This window comes from Gadus macrocephalus, chromosome 13, assembly GCF_031168955.1.
Source record: "Gadus macrocephalus chromosome 13, ASM3116895v1".
Classification (NCBI taxonomy): Eukaryota; Metazoa; Chordata; class Actinopteri; order Gadiformes; family Gadidae; genus Gadus; species Gadus macrocephalus.
In genome coordinates, this window is record NC_082394.1 from 15,406,734 (window position 1) to 15,424,611 (window position 17,878).

Below are 17,878 nucleotides of genomic sequence, written 5' to 3' on the forward strand. Positions count from 1 at the left end.
TACCAGATCGTATTTATACAAGTCACAAATATAGGACACAGCTCTTTATTAGGTTTAGTGCCTCTTCTATTATATATGAATATTTTAATATAAATTCATCCATTTTTTTTTCAATAGTTCCAATGTAAAGTAAAACCCCTGTGGTTAAGAGCAAGGGATTGGAGTTGAGCTAACTGTTTTCTACTGATAACACTGAAACTGAAGAAGAAGCCGCTGGATCAGGCGTCTGGGTGAAAGCGCTCGGCGCTTGAACCTTTCGGCACTAGACAGCGTGACTGTCTAGTGACGACGAGGATGAATAACTTTGAATCATATTTACTCAAATCCCATGTTAGCTTAATATAAAATAACTTTCTTAACCATACAATACAATGCAATATGTGTTGTGCATATATATTCTGTATATGCATTGCTTTTATATATCAAAGTCCACTGATATAGCCTACCAATAATATGTCAAACAGCAACATACATAATTTACACATGTGTTTGTTTTGTGTGAAGTATCATATTGGTTTATGTGGAGTAATATAAAACTCAATTGAATAACATGAAGGCACTTGGAATCCGTTCTGTGTTGGAAATAATTGGGGTACAGTTTATGTTAATTTGTGTTTATAACATGACACTTTATTTAGTAGAACCAATGCACAATCACATATACAGGCCCACCCTTTAGCTAGGCCTACTTATGAATGAAGAAGAAGGCAGAAATAAAGAAACAACTTGGAATAATTATCTCAAAATCAAAATACAAATAATACAATTTATACAACTAAACAAAAAAGCTTTTAATATTCGTTTGTTAATCATCTCAACATGAAAGTGAAAGAGCTAGATAACTACAAAATGTTACAGGTTCATAAATAGACAATATAGTTTGGATAATTTTTTGCTTCATAGCTAAATGCATGTCATTTATTCTCAACTTACAGAGTACATTATATGAAAAATACATGTGGTCGGATCCCCAGTGCACAGCAGTTTGGTCATTGATATCAGGAGTCATTCACGCTCGGCTACAGAATGGCACATGGCGTCTGCACCACAATCAACTGGGTGCTACAGTCATTACTTCCAGTTCAAAAACATAATGAACATTGTTTGCATTTGATACTTTGAACACATCTAAAACAAATACATTCAGATGAGATCAAGATGCCCAGAGAGAGAAGAAATAGCAACGAGAGGGGAATCAGACAGAAGTACAGAGGTGAATGGCTTTTTGGCAGATACCTTATGACGTGTTAATATTTCCGCATGGTATCAGTAATCAGATGTCCACTGCAACAACAAATCTAACTGAGACATTAAACAACCTAGCTCAGTAACTTGAATTATATGTGTGTATGCATCACAATAACAGAATCTGTAACATTCATACGTAAAATGTTTTGGAGTTTGGCAGGAGACCTGCTCATGCCATCATTCAGTACTTACACAGTTCTTACTAACCTGTCCCCATTGTCCCCACACTTAATGGAGTGTGAATCGGTAGGGGGGGGGGGGGGGGGTGGTGTATATACTGTTAGTTAAAATGTATGTAGTGTTAGTATAGGAATAGGAGTTTCAGACAATTCAATACAATCTATTTACAGGCTGTTAATCAGCACACATCAGTGGTCCATTCATGGTCAACTGAACGCTCAACATCAAGCTATTTCTCTCCTTTTAGATACTAAAACCCTGTACTTTCTGGCGTATCCGTTGGAAGCGATTTCCCCAGGGTATTAAGGCTTACAACGTTCATAAAGTGCTCCGTATGACACTTCTAATTCTACATTGCTAAATGTAGAACCTCTATTTTTTCATTAAAACCAAGTGAACTACTGGCATAGAATAATAAGCTACCGTTATAATCACTCATTCTAATGAGACTTTCCTCTCAGCAGAGTAGAAGCTACATATATGAACTGTGAATTGGATTCCAACAGCTACATATATAAACAGAGAATTGAATTCCAACACAGGGACAACATGGATAACAAATGACATCATTGTAAATATCCTAATTGCGTGACATCCTGACCTGCTTTTGATTTTGATTGAAGAGTAAGCTTAAAAAGGCTTAATGCGGGCATTACAGATTATTAGAAAGCACTTTTACGTTTTTTTAGGTTTTGTTTGTGTTTTGTTTATTAAAAGCAATTAGGCCTTCCCGTCCCATTTCACTTTGTAACAGGGCATGGCCCCGTTCCTTTATCAAACATGGAAAACAAAATGTGTGCGAATGGCAGATGAGAAAGGAAATGTGTGTGTTTGCTCTCATCATGTAGTTTCATTTACAGTACAAACACACATTCACCAGCATGTCCAAATACTGTTCAAAGGGTTCATCCTATCACAAGACTAATGAGCAATAAATTACTTCTTCAATATAACTCTGTATATCTCATAAGATAGAAAATAGTAATTTAGAGATTTATATATTCTGTAAAAAAGTATACCATGGTATATCTGTTTAGGGTTAACAGGAGGGGCGCCTCAATGCTTGAGTGGGACTGGGGTAGCGAGTATTGACACACAACAGTAAGTAACGTACAGCGTAACCATGTCGTTATCCAGAAACCGTCACTTGGAAGGGGGTTTCAGTGCAGCCCCCACTGCAGCATCACAAAGCTCTGCAGAGATCGTGGTTCAGGTTTGTTAAGACGTTTGCAGCTACATTTTGTTGTTCAATTGGAGTGTCTTTCTGCCGAGGTTCGAGCAAATGAGGTTTGCTTAGCTTTTGAGGTCACATTTCAGTTAGGTTAGTGTACGCGTGTGTGTGTGTGTGTGTGTGTGTGCCTGTGTGTTTGTAAACGTGTATGTGTGTGTGTGTGTGTGTGTGTGCCTGTGTGTGTGCCTGTGTGTGTGTGTGTGTGTGCCTGTGTGTGTGCCTGTGTGTGTGTGTGTGTGTGTGTGTGTGTGTGTGTGTGTGTGTGTGTGTGTGTGTGTGTGTGTGTGTGTGTGTGTGTGTGTGTGTGCGCGCGTACACGTGTCTGTATGTTAACAGTATGTACACTGCTGCCTCAGACGAGGGTGCCGGGGTCTGCGTTGGGCTCCTTCGGGGCCACCTCCTGCATCTGTGGCTGGGGAGGCTCCTGATAGAGGGAGAACTCCACCGTCCTGTGGCAACCAAAGGGCTAGTTAGCACAGTACGATGACGCTGTGGCGGTGTTAGCCCGCTAGCCCTCCATCCAAAGGTTTATTGTTATTATTACTTATGTACCCCATAAGCCATGATGAAACATTATCCATCTGCACTGTCCCTAAAATAATAATACATCAATCTAAAAACAGAGTGAAGTACATAAAGGGTATGATCAAACATGAATGAATAATTGTCGATGATGACCAGACTATTTCCTTGTCAGTTAAACGGATTCATGTTGAATTCAAATTGTTTAAAGTGTAAAGTGCGCTACAAGCACTATGTAGCGAGCTCAACTCACCGTCCGTGAAGCGGGTGACCATGGAAACTGGCCGACTGGGTCATCTGGGACCTCTGGTGTGACAGGGGCTCGCCTTGGACCGCTTGGCCTTGGTGCGCCAGCGGGTGGGGGTGCGAGAGGCGGGAGACCCCCGCTTCGTGGCCCTTGGGGACGGCGGCGGCGGCGGGGTAGCCGAGGGCGTTCCTCAGGTACCAGTCCCTCAGACCCTCCAGGGCCAGCGCCTTGTGCAGGCTCCGCGTCGAGTCCTCCGGGGTCGGCAGGGAGAACTGCGGGGCCCTCCGGCTCAGCGCGGGCCCCGGCAGCTCAGTCTGGTAGGGGTACAGGTTGGGGTTGGAAGAGGTGGAGGCCCCCGATACCGGATGGGGGGCCTCGTAGGCCGACAGCAGCACGCTGTCCTGCTGCTGCAGGGGAATGAAGGGCCCGCAAGACTTGGTTCTGGTGACCTTCACCCTGCGGTTCTCCGCCTGGGAGCCGCGCATCACCATGGGGCTGTAGGGGGCCGCGGCGCTGGGGAGGTGCACCTGGGAGTGGGAGAAGCCGTTGGCGTGGGGAGGAGGAGGGGGAGGGAGAGGCGGTGCGTTGGCGGTGGACGAGCGCGTGGATGACATGTCCTGCCAGATCCGGCCCGTGGACTGGTACAGGTGGGGCGGCGCCTGCACCCGCTGCTGCTTCCCCCAGATGTAGTCCATGAGCATCTCGTTGTAGCCCGCACCCCCTCCGCTGCCAGCCCGCCCCCCCACGGAGAGCCGCAGCTTGGCCTGGTCCGCGGGGGAGCCCTCGGCGTGCCTCTCGGGGCTGCCCAGGTGGACGTGCCGCAGCTTGCCGTCCGTCAGGGCCTCCGAGCTCTTGTACGGCCCGCCCCGGTTCGGGGGCATCCCGTTCCTGGGGGGGGGGGGGTCCTCCGAGAGGCTGGAGCGGTCCAGCAGCGCCTCCGAGCTGTTGCTGCGCCGGGCGCGGGAGCTGTACGGGCAGCTGCGGTGGTCGGCGGAGGAGCCCTCCGGAGCCAGCGGGATCATGTGTGGCACGTCCAGACTGCCGGACCACTTCAGAGCGCTGCCCCCTGCTGGGTCGGACCTGTGGTGGAGCGGCCACACGTTAGGGGAGATCTGTTTCTGATCCGGAAGCAGGACGCAGCCGAGTATCAGTGGATGACAAACCTTAGCCAGTCAACACCTCGAGACAACCCTTTTCTGCTTGAAAATACACGGCGATGGTGATTACCCCTGATTACAGCCCTGATTCGACCTCTCTCCCATGGAACCACGTCGAGCCTCTAAGGTATCAAGCTCGCTGGTTATTGTAGCGTTGGCGTTAAAGTAGAACGCGCAGGGCTGAGGATACCTGACGTGCACGCTGATGGGAGCAGTCCTGGCCAGCAGAGGGGTGGCTGGGACACCTCTGCCCTCCACGTCGGACGCACTCCTTGGTAGAGAGTGACTGGGGCTGTCGGAACAGCAGAGGGACCAACATAAGGAGGTAGGAGAGAAGGGGTTGTACTTCACTCTCACTACCTGTTTACCACTATTCAGTCGTTCAGCAGACGCTTTTATCCAAAGAGGGCTACGGGTTAGGCTGCGGAAATCGAATCCAGGCTGGGAGTCAAACTCCCTAACCATACGTATTCCCCCCCCCCCCCCCCAAACCCAGGCATCCTGGTAGATGTGAGGCATTACGCACCAAAACAACAACAACAAAGAACATTGACCTTTTACTTAACAGGAGCTTTAAATATATATATTTGTTGAAACAAATGTTTAATCGCTCTATCATCCCACAGCTATTACTGGTCAATAACAAGGATACTCCCAGTCCCTCTGCCCTGCCGCATACAGATTTCAGATTTTCTGGTAGCCCGTCCCATTCTATCCAATCAGGAGAGAGAACTCCACAAAAAGGCGGTCCTCCGTGCGGGCTCAAGGGACGGCTGCAGGGTTTGAGTGCTGACTGAAAAAGGCTGAACAGGCGAAGCTACCGATGCCAGCACTCCCAGCAACTTCTTACGCAACATATCAAGCGAAAAAGAATAGAGTGAAGAACAGAAAGAAGAAAAGAAAAGTGCCAGGAAAAAGAGACTGGAGAGACGCATAACCAATATTAATGTGGATGTGGAGAGGAGGGAGGGGAGAGCTTACTGCAAAAGCGGACATGAAGTTAGCCAAAGCTAGGACGTTGTTACAGTGCCCTTTAATTAAAATTTTCTCTAATCTCTATTTTTACACAGTGCTTTAAATCTTGAGCAGAGGCACTGTGACAAACAATTTGCCACAGGGTCAATAAAGTACCGCGACTCATCTAAGACAGGGGGAGACATTGGGGCCCAAGCAGCCCTTCATCAGGTCTCAGTACCTGCCGGAGCTGGTGACCGAGCTGCGCCGTGTTCTCATCTCGTAGTAGATCTCCACGGGGGACAGTTTGCGGCTGATCCTCTGGTCCGGGCTGCCGACGGAGAGCCGGGGCTGGGACAGCGAGCGCTGGTCCACCGCCACGCTGGGGGAGGACTCTACTCAGAGGAGCACGGGAGAGAAGGGAGAGGTTAGCTCCTCTCATTCACGTGTTGTTGACACAGTAAGGCTGGTTGGCCACTGAGCTCTTGTATAGTTGGTCATTAAATTGCCTTAGCACTTATAATGATCATTCTCTTCCTTAAGATAGTCAGTAAGCAAGCAGCAGTGACGACATAATAAGCACTATGGTCCTTAATGATGGTAGAATAAACTAACATTACACCTTATCATAGTCTATATTTTGTTCACTTACTCTGCTGCTTTAATGATGTGTTCCTCTACTCAGAGATCTTCATCTGAGCTGATGTCATTCCCTCCGCATAATATTACTGATCCATAGCAACATTATCTTAATCAAATTTTCTTTAGTCCCTAAGTTATCAGAATTGTGATAACCTAAAATTTGTACTGCCATACAATACTGTACATTACTGTGAACATCTATTGCGGTTTGAATATAGATATCTGCATTTCTGGGTAAACCGAGGCAAGAATGTGAATGTACATTTATTCCTCATAGGCGATATTTGCATACAGGCATTTAATTGGTTGACCCACCATTGTCATGGGATGTCGAGTCGGACATGGAGCTCGTACTTTCTGAGATAACAGCATCTTCTGGAAACATGAGATATAACCCACATGGTCACACTTTGAAACTTTTAAGGAACTTTAAAATGAGAAATACAGCCATTATATCAGGCTATTGATCGGTTTTACACTTATTATGATTAAAGGTGCTGTAGGTAAGATGCAAGAGAAAACAGGTTAGAAATGGCATTGCATTCTGTCAGCTTTAAGTGAGTGAAATATTATGTGATAATATCTGTTTGGGTCATATCTGACTAGCCTCTAGTCAGGTATGACTAGTCTCTATATAAGCTCCCCCAGACTGCTTCCCCATCAGGACATCTCTTCCCTGATTGGTTCAGGGATTTTTCCATCTAGACTGTCACTGACAGACGTGTGTATGTTACACTTCTGAATAGAGAGAACCTTTAACATTCCTCTGACCACGTACCTGTGTGACAGCCCCGATGCGTGGTCCTCTTGTTGTTCAGGACATTTCGGTCAGACTCTGTGCTCCTGTACAGAGGGCCGGTGAAGTGTCTCTGCTTTCGTAGGCCTGACTCATCCTAGGGGACGGTAGATCATGTTACAGTAGAGTGGCAACGCCACTACAGATACTGTTCGTACAACACCTGTATCCATGTTATTATTACACCAACACAATCGATTCCTGTAATTGTTTTTGTTGAGGTGTGAGATTACAGATGGTTATGTTTGGGTACAACATTCAAAATGTTAGGTAGGTATGAGATAAGGTGGCTGACTTCAAAACACCAACAATGTACAACAATAAGATATTCAAATATTAAGGACATTGCACCTATATCCTTGCTACACTCCGCCTGTGTGGCTTGCACTGGGCTGCTCCAGAGCATGTATTGTAGGAGTTTTGATCGACCACACATGCGATGGAGTTCTGTGCTGCCATGTAGGAGAGCTCCCAGAGTGTTTGTGTGGTGTGCCGCCACACCCAGCCCCAGGGTACAATCAGTCTGACTCGGGCCAGATGAGGCTGCTTCAGCCTGCCATCAACCACATGCGCTCCGCGGACATTCAAAACCCTCAAACCATCCAGCAGAACATCGTGATAACACCTCTCACCAGGAGAAATGTGCACAGTTGCCCCCGTGTTCATGTACCTCAGACTTGGAGCCCACCCTCCGCTGAACCAGCGGGGGTCTCTCGCCCTCCTCCAGAGGGAACCCACGGGACAGCTTCCCCGTCAACTCCTGCAGGAGACATTCCACAACACATTGAAAACCTGCTACCTGGAGGATTCAGAGGTTTTATAAAGTGCTAAAATGCTACTGTTTCAAGGCAAGCACTAATATTGTATCAATTAATCCAAAGTGAGGGAATTTGCTTCTAGAAACATTTCATGAATGAGCAGGTATCGGTCAGGCTTTCTGTTCATAAGCCTACAGGTAGACCGCAGGCAGACGGGTTTGAACGCAGAACCTTTCAGACTATCCTGCCCACTTTTCCTTTACTTAATACGAGAATGGGGAGCATACTGTGATGACCTCACACTTTGCTTCTCTTTAACCATCTCAAGTTATTGCAAACTACTACCGAGATATGAACACAATAAAAAAAAACATTTATGCTGTAAAATATAACTGTACATTTCCCCAAGGGCCGTGGAATTAAATGTACCGTGAATACACCTCACAAATTCATCTTGACGGTATATTTAGCTTCAAAGGGTTTGAATAGATACCGACTAGCAAGCGTATCACATCCAGTGGAGAACAGATGTGTCAACCAGCTGTTGCTTTGTTAAGACTTCCTGCCAAAGCCTGAAGCGTTACATTCGTACATTCTGCCTGAAATAGCAACGGGTAGAGAATAACGTTGCTTTTCGATGAACGCTTCCCGCCATTCATTCTCATTTCCTCCGTTTCATCCAGTTTTAAGATTCAGATACCGTTTGACTCCACCATCTTGTGTACACTTGCATGCATTTCAATTGACTAATGAATTGCAAGAGTCACCAACACCCTGTCGGCTTGTGTGTGTGTCTGTGTGTGTGTGTGTGTGTGTGTGTGTGTGTGTGTGTGTGTGTGTGTGTGTGTGTGTGTGTGTGTGTGTGTGTGCATGCGTGCGTTCGAGTGTGAGCAGTTGTTACAGCGGAAGGGATCAATACTACTGACCGCCTCCTGCAGACAGACGTGTCTAAGCTCTCCGACGCGACTGTTGAGCAGGGCCTCCAGGAGCTGCTTCCTCTCCTGCAGCGAGGCGATGCGCTCCGCCTGCAGCTTGCTCTCCGGGCCGCCTTGAAGCTCTGCAAGGAGGACACTGTCACCCCTCACGCATCACACCCCTCACGCACCCCTCCACAACATATCAGGCTTGAGCGCAGGCTGTGCTGCGTGTTTTCTTCTCCTGACGAATGGTTTGACAGGTGTTCCACAGCTGCTTCTGCTGTACTGGAATTTTACAGATGTTTAAATCTTATTTTCGTCACAGACTGAAGATGTGTGCTCTGTTTTCACAGAGCCAACACATTTGTTTTATTAACAGGAACAACACAATGGGTTTTCATTTCTCAGGGGCTTCGGGGGTCGAACAATCAGACCTTCACTGCGGAAATGGGTAGTTTCTGAGAAAGACGAGGAGAATAAGAAATAGTCACCTGGAGCTCCCAACCCCATGGATGAGATCAGTTGCCCTTTGACCTCCATGGGACACAATTCCAGGGACGTTACAACTCGATGCTTCCAGCTGACTCTTACCTGATAAAGGAGAGGATGTTGAGATGGAAACGTGACGACAAGATCGCATTGTCAAATAAAGCTACTGCCATTTCTGTTTTTTACCTGCAGGTATCAGCCATGTGTTTCGTTGAGTTATAGTCGTAATGGATTCATGTCCAGTCCGTCAGATGCGTGAGGTGTAGGTCTTCTCTTCTAGAGCTGGTGATCCCGGGTGCCAGAAGGGGGAGCCACTGTGCCTCTTTGAAGGAGTCTATGATTGAATCCTTGAAGGGAGAGGAGAGGGCTCAGCAAAATGTGAACATATCCCCCACCGTAACTATTAGCTTAACATTTCAGTTGAATTCAACATTCATATTCTGACGAAATGAATGTCCTAATATTCAGTTACTTATTATAAGTAATTTGGAATACTTGCATTCACAATGTGTAGGAACAACTCAGTAACGTAGAAAACTGTTATGTCTATAACGGTTTGGCCCTGTGGGTGATGTAAGCGTTATCCTGGTTTTTCATCCCATACTGTTACATAAAGCTAAAATTAGCATTCTAATTTTAATTATCAATATCATTAATTCTATAAATGTTCTAATTGCAATTAAAAGGGAAGCAAAACCATTTGAATAATGCATAGAGATAATGTGGAGGCTGAGAAATTAGATCCCTGAGTGAGCCATACCTCACTTGCTCAAAGCTAACAGGACAGACAGACAGACAGACAGACAGAGAGACAGACAGACAGACAGACAGACAGACAGACAGACAGACAGACAGACAGACAGACAGACAGACAGACAGACAGACAGACAGACAGACAGACAGACAGACAGACAGACAGACAGACAGACAGACAGACAGACAGACAGACAGACAGACAGACAGACAGACAGACAGACAGACAGACAGACAGCGAGAGAGAGAGAGAGAGAGTTCAATTGCTGAAACACCTGAAAATACATTTCAAGTTATATGGCCTCACTTTCATTCTGTCCACCACACTGACCAAAGAAGGGTTAACTAGACCACACAGCTTATCGCTTCTGTGACGAATTTTCCTTAAAGAAAACATTGGCTGCTTGAGTCCCAAACATGAGTGATGTTTTCCATCACAAGGCTTATCTCTAAATATTAATATAAACAAGGAGAGAGCTGGCAGAACACAGACCATTGTGCTGCATGACTTACTGTCTGGTAAATAAAACACGTTGATCCTCACCACAGATCCAGATGGAAAGCCTTCTGGGCTGACTGTTAACTCATTCATGGACGGCTGCGGTCAGCAGAATGGCCTCTTTCAGTCTCCCCACTAAGCTTAGTGGGGTGACAATTAAGTCTGAGAAACCGATCCGAAAAAGAAGGTAAATGTGTGTTGTTCACGCTTGGACCAAAACACACATCAACGGTGGCACCAGGCAACTGAAGGCTTTCTGCAAACCGGGGAGTACTTTCAAACACAGCGCCTGTCCTGTCGTTGGAACAACAGTGGGCCTCAAGGCACCAACTGTTGGTGTGGGAGTGTGGAACCCGCCCCCGCACATCCCCTACCCACATCACATACACCCCCGCCCCCCCGCCGTGCCTGACCCCCTCGGTCAGACACAACACCCCAGCTCCCCCCTAACCACTACAACACGTGGATCCTGTTACATGAGGCCATGTCAATAATTGAACTCCCTTGATTTGACTTAATCTAATATGCTGCGTCTAAAGACGTACTCAACGTTGCAAACAGGCATTAGGGACCTCCACGGGTCTCGGCCAATGGGGTGAGCCGGGGAGACGGACAGAACAGTGGATTTGTCTGCGCCAAAAGGCCCAAGTGTCATCATGTGTGAATGTTTATTTGTTTGTGTCTGACCTCAAGCAGCCCATTTGCTTGGCAAATCAGTCTCACCCTTTTCACTCTCTCTTCACAAAACAAACAGAGAGTGACTTTTGTCACCTCGTGACCGGTTGACACCGGGGAGACTGTTGAGGGTAGAGTGTGAGTAGGGTAGCAGTTAGGGGGGGGAGGTAGTTACAGTCCAAACAACATAATGGTGGACACGTCTTTGCTTGTCTATCCACTGCTCTATCACACGCCTGGGAAAATCACTCATGCGTCTGTTTAGAACGCAGTCGAACAGCTGGCGTGCAGACGTTCTACAGGTAAGAATGGGAACGTTCCAGGGAGAAGCTTGGAGAAAGAGGGAAGGGGGGGGCATGACTGTGGGGAATCAGATGAACACCGTCATCAAAGAGATGTTCCGAGATAGCCAGAGAGTGGCGGGGGGCTACATGCTGAAACAAGTGTTGACATAGCATGTTGAGAGAGGGGCGGAGATGGTGGGAGGCGGCTGACAGTAAAAGAGACAGCACAGCAGCGTTGGGAGCCATGTTGATTAAAACATGAGGTGAGCGGTGTGAGCCAGGCCCTGTGCAGCTCACGCGAATGCAAATCAGCCCAGAGTTTTATATTCAAGTCGGCCAGGGCTCCAGCCTATAAGGTGGCTGCTACTCCCAAGCCAGTGTACTCATGTGTACTCACTCTTGTGGTGGGAAGAAGACAGGGGGGCCTATTACACGCCAACATGGCCACATTTTTAGCTAAACTGCTGGTGGCAGGAGCTCTGTTGAGACCCAATTTTCAAAGAGAGAGAATCTTTGATACACAATACGCCTCTGAGCCTTCAAAGAGATTCATCCTCTGTTCATCCTCAAACATCATCCAGCCCTGAAGTCCTCAAGAAAGTAGAAAAATAAGGAAGGCTATGCTGCCATCTTCTATTATACACTCGGGTATTTAGCCCCGACACTTGGCTATGTATTATCGATATACATTCTCAAAAAAGAAAGTTAGGACGTTTAGTGCTGCACTTATGACTCAGTCCACTGGCTGTGTGTAGAGCAGCTGAGTGGACAGGTGAGCAAGCGCTCCACCAGCCCCTGGTTGTTGACTGCGGGTGTGGACACAGCTGCTGCTCTTATGAACTTTTGCAGGGTAGTAAGACAGGCGCCCGGGCCAACTACACGACCGCAACAACAACGACACACCATATTAAACATATTGGCGGACTACACTGTTATGCAAAGCATCCTACAAGAGCATGAGTGCGTACATTCTAAGCATTGGGTGGCCGGGGTGGGAATCGAACCCCTCACCTTGGAGGGGTTTAGCTTTGACATGTGTAGCTCGACTGATAGCGCATGCATGAGCTACCAGTTGGGCTATGAACACAGACACGTATTAGAGAGACATGATGGTAATATGGGTTACCAATTTGAGGAGTAGGAAATCTAGGTCAACAGGGATAAAGTCATGATTGGATGGATATTTGACGCTACGATTCACACGCTTGTGTCTCACAGGCAGTTCTGCCGCACTGCTTCTCTGAGAGACTGCCTCCGACTCCACACTTGGATTCGTCTTGCTTGTTTGTAAAGGGGAGACAGTCTTCTGCCGTACACATGGGAAACAGGGATGTGGACGTGCCCTTTCCCCGCAGGATCTCCCTGTCATTCAACATTAAAAAAATGGGAGACTTTTAGACCCATGAATGGATGAAGAAATGTCAACAAATGGGTTGGACAAAAATAAAAAAGTAAAATAAAAAAAGGAGGGCTTCTATTGGATGAGACCGAGCAGGGTCAAGGGTGGATACTGTGCAGGGGATTAAATCTGGTTCCACTTGCTATCTCTCTATCTCTCTCTGCATGCATGAAACACAGATTCATAACATATTTATTAGCCCCAAGACAGCGAAGTTTAGCTCCCGGGCTCGACCAATCCTGTGAACCCTCCACGGTTCTACTACTGAACCCCTTCCCTTTCAACCACCACCACCACCACCCTCACCACCTACGCTCCCTTGAAGCTCACCTATGCAGGTTTGAGGTGAAACACAGCAGTACAGTGCGATGGCTATCCACCTGGTTCCTGCTAAGCCATGGCATGGGGAGGGGAGGGGAGGGGAGGGGTAATAAAGAATGGAATGTGGCTCTAATGCCCAGCGGGGTTACGTCCATCCAGGCTCTCTTCCCCCCATGTCGCTCCACTACACCTGGAGGGATTTCTGGATGTATCCCATGGTGTTTTCCATGTCCTAGTTCTCACACAGTGGCCCTAATCCACCTTCCCACACCTGACGATCTGGAGGAGGGTCAGAAGCCTCACTCACAGTGTGTGGAGCCCCCATGTAGGGATGTAGGGATATAGACGTCCGCCCACGTGCCTTTTCGTTATGGGCTCAAGAAGCACAGCCGTGCATCTTCTATCTGTTGTGGCGTTATCACAACACTACACAGTCACAACACCATACCTGTGCTGCTGTGCACACACAGGAAGGTTCAGGACCACTATTTGTTGTCTTTTTAAATTGTGGGCTTTTATTTCCAGCTCTCTGAATATAAAAACATTCATGTAGTGTGTGGATAAAGTAGTGGCTATGGGGTGCGAGACTCCCAGCCAAAATGTTTTTTCTGTCTGATGCCCAGGTTCAAATGGGGTTTCTGTCTGATGCCCAGGTTCAGATGGGGTTTCTGTCTGATGCCCAGGTTCAAATGGGGTTTCTGTCTGATGCCCAGGTTCAAATGGGGTTTCTGTCTGATGCCCAGGTTCAAATGGGGTTTCTGTCTGTGCACAGACGACAGGGTAAGGCCTACTTTGTGAAGTTTTCCCGCGTCAAGATGGCAACTGTTCCCGTCGTGTCACACCATTGTTAGGACGGACGTGTTAGAAAGGAACGCAGTCCTCTACAACAGCATATCACCACGCCTGGATCCCAGCGAGTCGGGATGTGATTGCCACGGTGTTTGGAAGGGAACGTTAAACTCGGAGTGGCATGGGAACCGATGTCGGAATACCGTGTGAAAAGTGGGGCAGTCATCAACGCAGCCTATTTCAAGAAGTGACACTGAACCGAGGAGGGGGAGAGAAGAGAGACATCTGAAGACAACCACACACTGACACCAGGTTTAGGAATCCAACTGAAACGGATGAAGCTGGACCTACTGGATTCAGGATATGAAAGATGAATTGTTCTCAAATGTCTGATGGCGGTTGAAAGTGGGCTCTGATGTGCTCAAATCTCTCTAGAGATGAAAAACTCTATCCTCTCGCTATGAAAACATAGCGAGAGGAAAACAAAAAAAGTGTCTGGCCCTGTGAAATAGAACCAATGCACGGCAGCAAAGTGGAAAATCTTCTGAAAACAGAGAGGTGTTCCCAGGCGGACCAAGCAGCATTAGCAGTGAATCACCCTGGGGCACTGTCCGCGGGACACGCATTTGGCAAAGTCCTTTTAGATTCTGCCAGCTCTCGGTGTCCATGTTGTTCTAAAATGTGTTCATAAGTGTCTCCTGTCCCCAGACCGTGTCTCTTTGGGAGCTACCAGAATGTCGGGCACTGATGAAATGTTTAAAAGAGCCATAATTATTAGAGGGTTATTGTAATATATGAAAAGGCAGCATAGCAAAGCAAATTGAAAGTCAAAATAAACATCAACATTGAAGGGGTATTCCCAGAATGAATGACACATGCGTGTATGATAAGGGTAAAAACAAAATCTATGCAGAGTCCACTGTATTTCTTGATGCCATTATGAATAATAATTCATGCAACACAAAACAGAAGGCCTACATTATATTTACTGAACAGTACAGACAGACATGGATGCTCGGCTACCCTTTAAAAAACATGTGTTGAATTGTAACATTATAACACCCATACTGAAAGCACAAGGCAGGAGCTCCCACATTAAAACCGGCATCTGGCATAGAAGAGACATATCTTAAGATGCTGCGCGAGGCAACATCGGTTAATGATGAAACTAACCAGACTGATAAATCAGAGGCATTTAATATCGCAGGTGTGTCACGGCCGTTACACACTACTAGACGATAGCTATGCAACAAATTGCAAAATGTTACGTTTTAGTCCTACACAAAACACATTATTATTAATTCCAAGGCCGCTCGTTTTTATACGCCCATTGGCGCTGTATCGCGATGAAGACGGGAACGGGAGCTAAGAGCGGATTCTCCTTACCATAGAGAAGCGCCGATGCCTGCCGAGGTCTCCTTGGTAGACGGGAAATCGACACGGACAATATCATCGAGGAGGGGGAAAGCGATACACGTCGTTGCCATTACACTCATGCGATTCCCCCCAAAAAATATTGTACACTGGACCTGTACACAAATATATATTTATATATATATAAATATAGCTCACGACGCCAAAATAAATAAATAAATAAATGAACGCATTCCATCTGGCGTTTATATCTCAATTGTTATTCACCTCTCTCGCTCCCTCTCGCTCATTCTCGCGCGCGTCCACAGCCTCCTCTTGCGTCGAAGCGCGTTCGTGCCTCCTCCGGCGAGTAGGAAGGCTCCCTGCACCGGATGGACGCTTCGTAGAGTACTCCCTACCCCAAAAGGTGTAGCCGTGTCCGTAAATGTCGGCCACCCACACATATACGGCTACACAGACCCACACATGGCTGAACCGTCGAACGTTGTAACTTTAGTGAATACAATGTGTTTTTGTTATGTTAGTTGTCAGACGCATGTGCACGAACTGAACGGCAGAAAAACAACATACGACATCTGATGCAAAGCATGTGGTCCCGCCTGTGGAGGCTGTCCAATTGGTCTCACGGAGATGTTTCAGTAGAAGTAGGTCTACGCCCTATTGAGATAAACTAGACACATTTTGTGTTTTTCATTTTGTCACACTACCATGGGTTGTGTATCCCTTAAACTATAATGGAAAAAAATCCTGATTCTAAATAAACCCCTTGGCTATTGTATTAAATATATATTTATATATAGGCCTATGGGGAAGACATACCAAATAACATTACATCTTACGGGAACCTCGGTAAACAGCAGCCATGAATGATAAATGGTAAAATGCACTCGTTTCAGTAATATATTATCACACAAAACAATGACAGATTACAAAATCATAATCTATCCTATTATAATTTTGTCTAATCTAGGTTTTTCCTGCATCTATCTTCCAAATATTGCCTAATTTATTAAAGACATACTTCACGGAATGATTCCTATCATATTAATGCAAATAAGGCTATTGCGAATAATATTTTATGAAAGTTGATAACCTGTGATCACACCTGATGTTCTCGCCTTTTCTCATTTATGTTCTCGCCTTTTCTCAACATGGGTTTCTGTTAAGGGTTGCGGCCCGCAACTTGCGGGTGCAGGCAGGCAGGTAGGACCCAGACGCAGACGGTTTAGGGAAAACTGCACTTTATTTTCGCCTAAAGGCTAAGGCCCAATCTCAATACTTCCCCTTACCCCTTATCTTCCCCCTTACCCTTGAAGTTGCGCGTTCATGTGAGAGCTAGTGGTGTCTCAATACCCAATTTGATCAAGATTAAGGGATAAGATTGAGTGCTATGTACCCCTTATTTTTAAGATGATTTGAGAGCTCACTTGCTCCTCCAAGGGCTATCCCAGAGCACATAGCGAAACCGGGAATTTTAAAAAAAACATGGCTGCTTGATGCGAGGAATATTTTACAGCTATCTACACAACTTTTTATATGTTTATAATGACTCGGTTTGATCTGAAATGTGCTACACGAACGATGCATAGTATTGTAGGTCTTAACTGAAGCTTTCAAACGGTAGTTTTAGGATACAATTAGCGCGTATACCACCACTCCATTGGCTTATATGGTAGCTTGCCAGCTAGATGCTAGGCCTGCTGCAGCGGATTCGAATTGTATCCGAATCCGTTCGGTTCGTTTACCACAGTTCGGAGCATTCTGGAGATCCGCGGATTTCGGTTTCATGAAGGCATTGCCTTATGTAGCGTATTTTGCCTACTGTAGCCTACGTCCGATACAAAAGGGTGTTTAGGACCCAGCGGAATGCATTCTCTCCAGTGCTGCCCGAGCCAATGAGACTTTTCCCGCCCCTCCCTTCAGCCTGTCAGCGTTCAAAACAAACTGGGCTTTAAACTTCGTTGCGCTCGTCGCAACGAAGTTCTAAGCCTCGTCGGCCGTTATCCCTTACATGTTACACTCAGTGCACCATGTTTTCAAATGCATTTAGGGGAACATTTATTGCACAAAAAAGCCTTGCAAGTTGTCTGATTGCAGTCAATTAACACATTGCAAATAGCCTGTGGGTCTCATTCATTTTTGTGTTTCTCCCCCAAACCCTCCGTCAAAAAAAAGTCCGCCTTTTTACTATCACGGACATGATCTGAACCGTATCCGAAACCGAGGCCCAAAACGGTTATCTGAACCGAACCGTGGACACACTGATCCGTTTCACCACTATGCTACACACACCCTCAACTCTTCAACGATGGCGGCAGCATCTAAGATATATATATATATATATATATATATCGCTCTTCTTCTCTGGCTTTTATTGGCGTTTCGGCGCTCTGGTGACGGGGCAGCCAGCTGGCGACGATGAATGATGACGTACCCGAAACCGAGTGGCGTCTCATTTCATAGGGGAAAGATCTCAGCCCTTGGCCCTTACACTTGCAAGTGCTAGGGTTAAGACAAAGACAAAGACAAAGACAAAGCAAAAGGGGCAAGGGGAAGAATCGAGATTCGGCCTAAGGCAAGGAACCAGTGAACTCAGGTGACAACAGGGAACAGGGAACACGCAGGACGAACAACCACAATAGG

General features: G+C 46.5%; 1 protein-coding gene across 5 annotated transcripts; it reads right to left on the bottom strand.

The window, feature by feature from the left end:
• Positions 1-598: 598 nt before the first annotated feature.
• Positions 599-15,866, bottom strand: ccdc120b (coiled-coil domain containing 120b). Of its 5 annotated transcripts, none has more exons than XM_060068987.1 (12): positions 15,503-15,866; positions 15,248-15,279; positions 9,328-9,488; positions 9,144-9,243; positions 8,662-8,792; positions 7,648-7,737; positions 6,960-7,074; positions 6,497-6,556; positions 5,781-5,934; positions 4,776-4,877; positions 3,435-4,508; positions 599-3,108 (listed from the first exon to the last, which is right to left on the bottom strand). In XM_060068987.1, the coding sequence occupies exons 4-12, from the start codon at positions 9,190-9,192 to the stop codon at positions 3,012-3,014; spliced, it is 1,872 nt and encodes a 623-aa protein (XP_059924970.1). In that variant the 5' UTR covers positions 9,193-9,243; positions 9,328-9,488; positions 15,248-15,279; positions 15,503-15,866; the 3' UTR covers positions 599-3,011. The 5 variants fall into 5 exon arrangements, with proteins under 5 accessions (XP_059924970.1, XP_059924968.1, XP_059924969.1 ...); XM_060068985.1 differs by having other exon boundaries at positions 15,248-15,390; XM_060068986.1 differs by lacking the exon at positions 15,248-15,279.
• Positions 15,867-17,878: the final 2,012 nt, after the last annotated feature.

Excerpts from the sequence above, each read along its gene's own strand:
- ccdc120b (XM_060068986.1), bottom strand. The coding sequence starts at position 9,192 with ATGGAGGTCAAAGGGCAACTGATCTCATCCATGGGGTTGGGAGCTCCA. Across the intron at positions 7,738-8,661 it reads ACGTCTGTCTGCAGGAGGCG|GAGTTGACGGGGAAGCTGTC; the intron begins GTCAGTAGTATT and ends TGTCTCCTGCAG. Across the intron at positions 7,075-7,647 it reads GGGTGGGCTCCAAGTCTGAG|GATGAGTCAGGCCTACGAAA; the intron begins GTACATGAACAC and ends ACCGTCCCCTAG.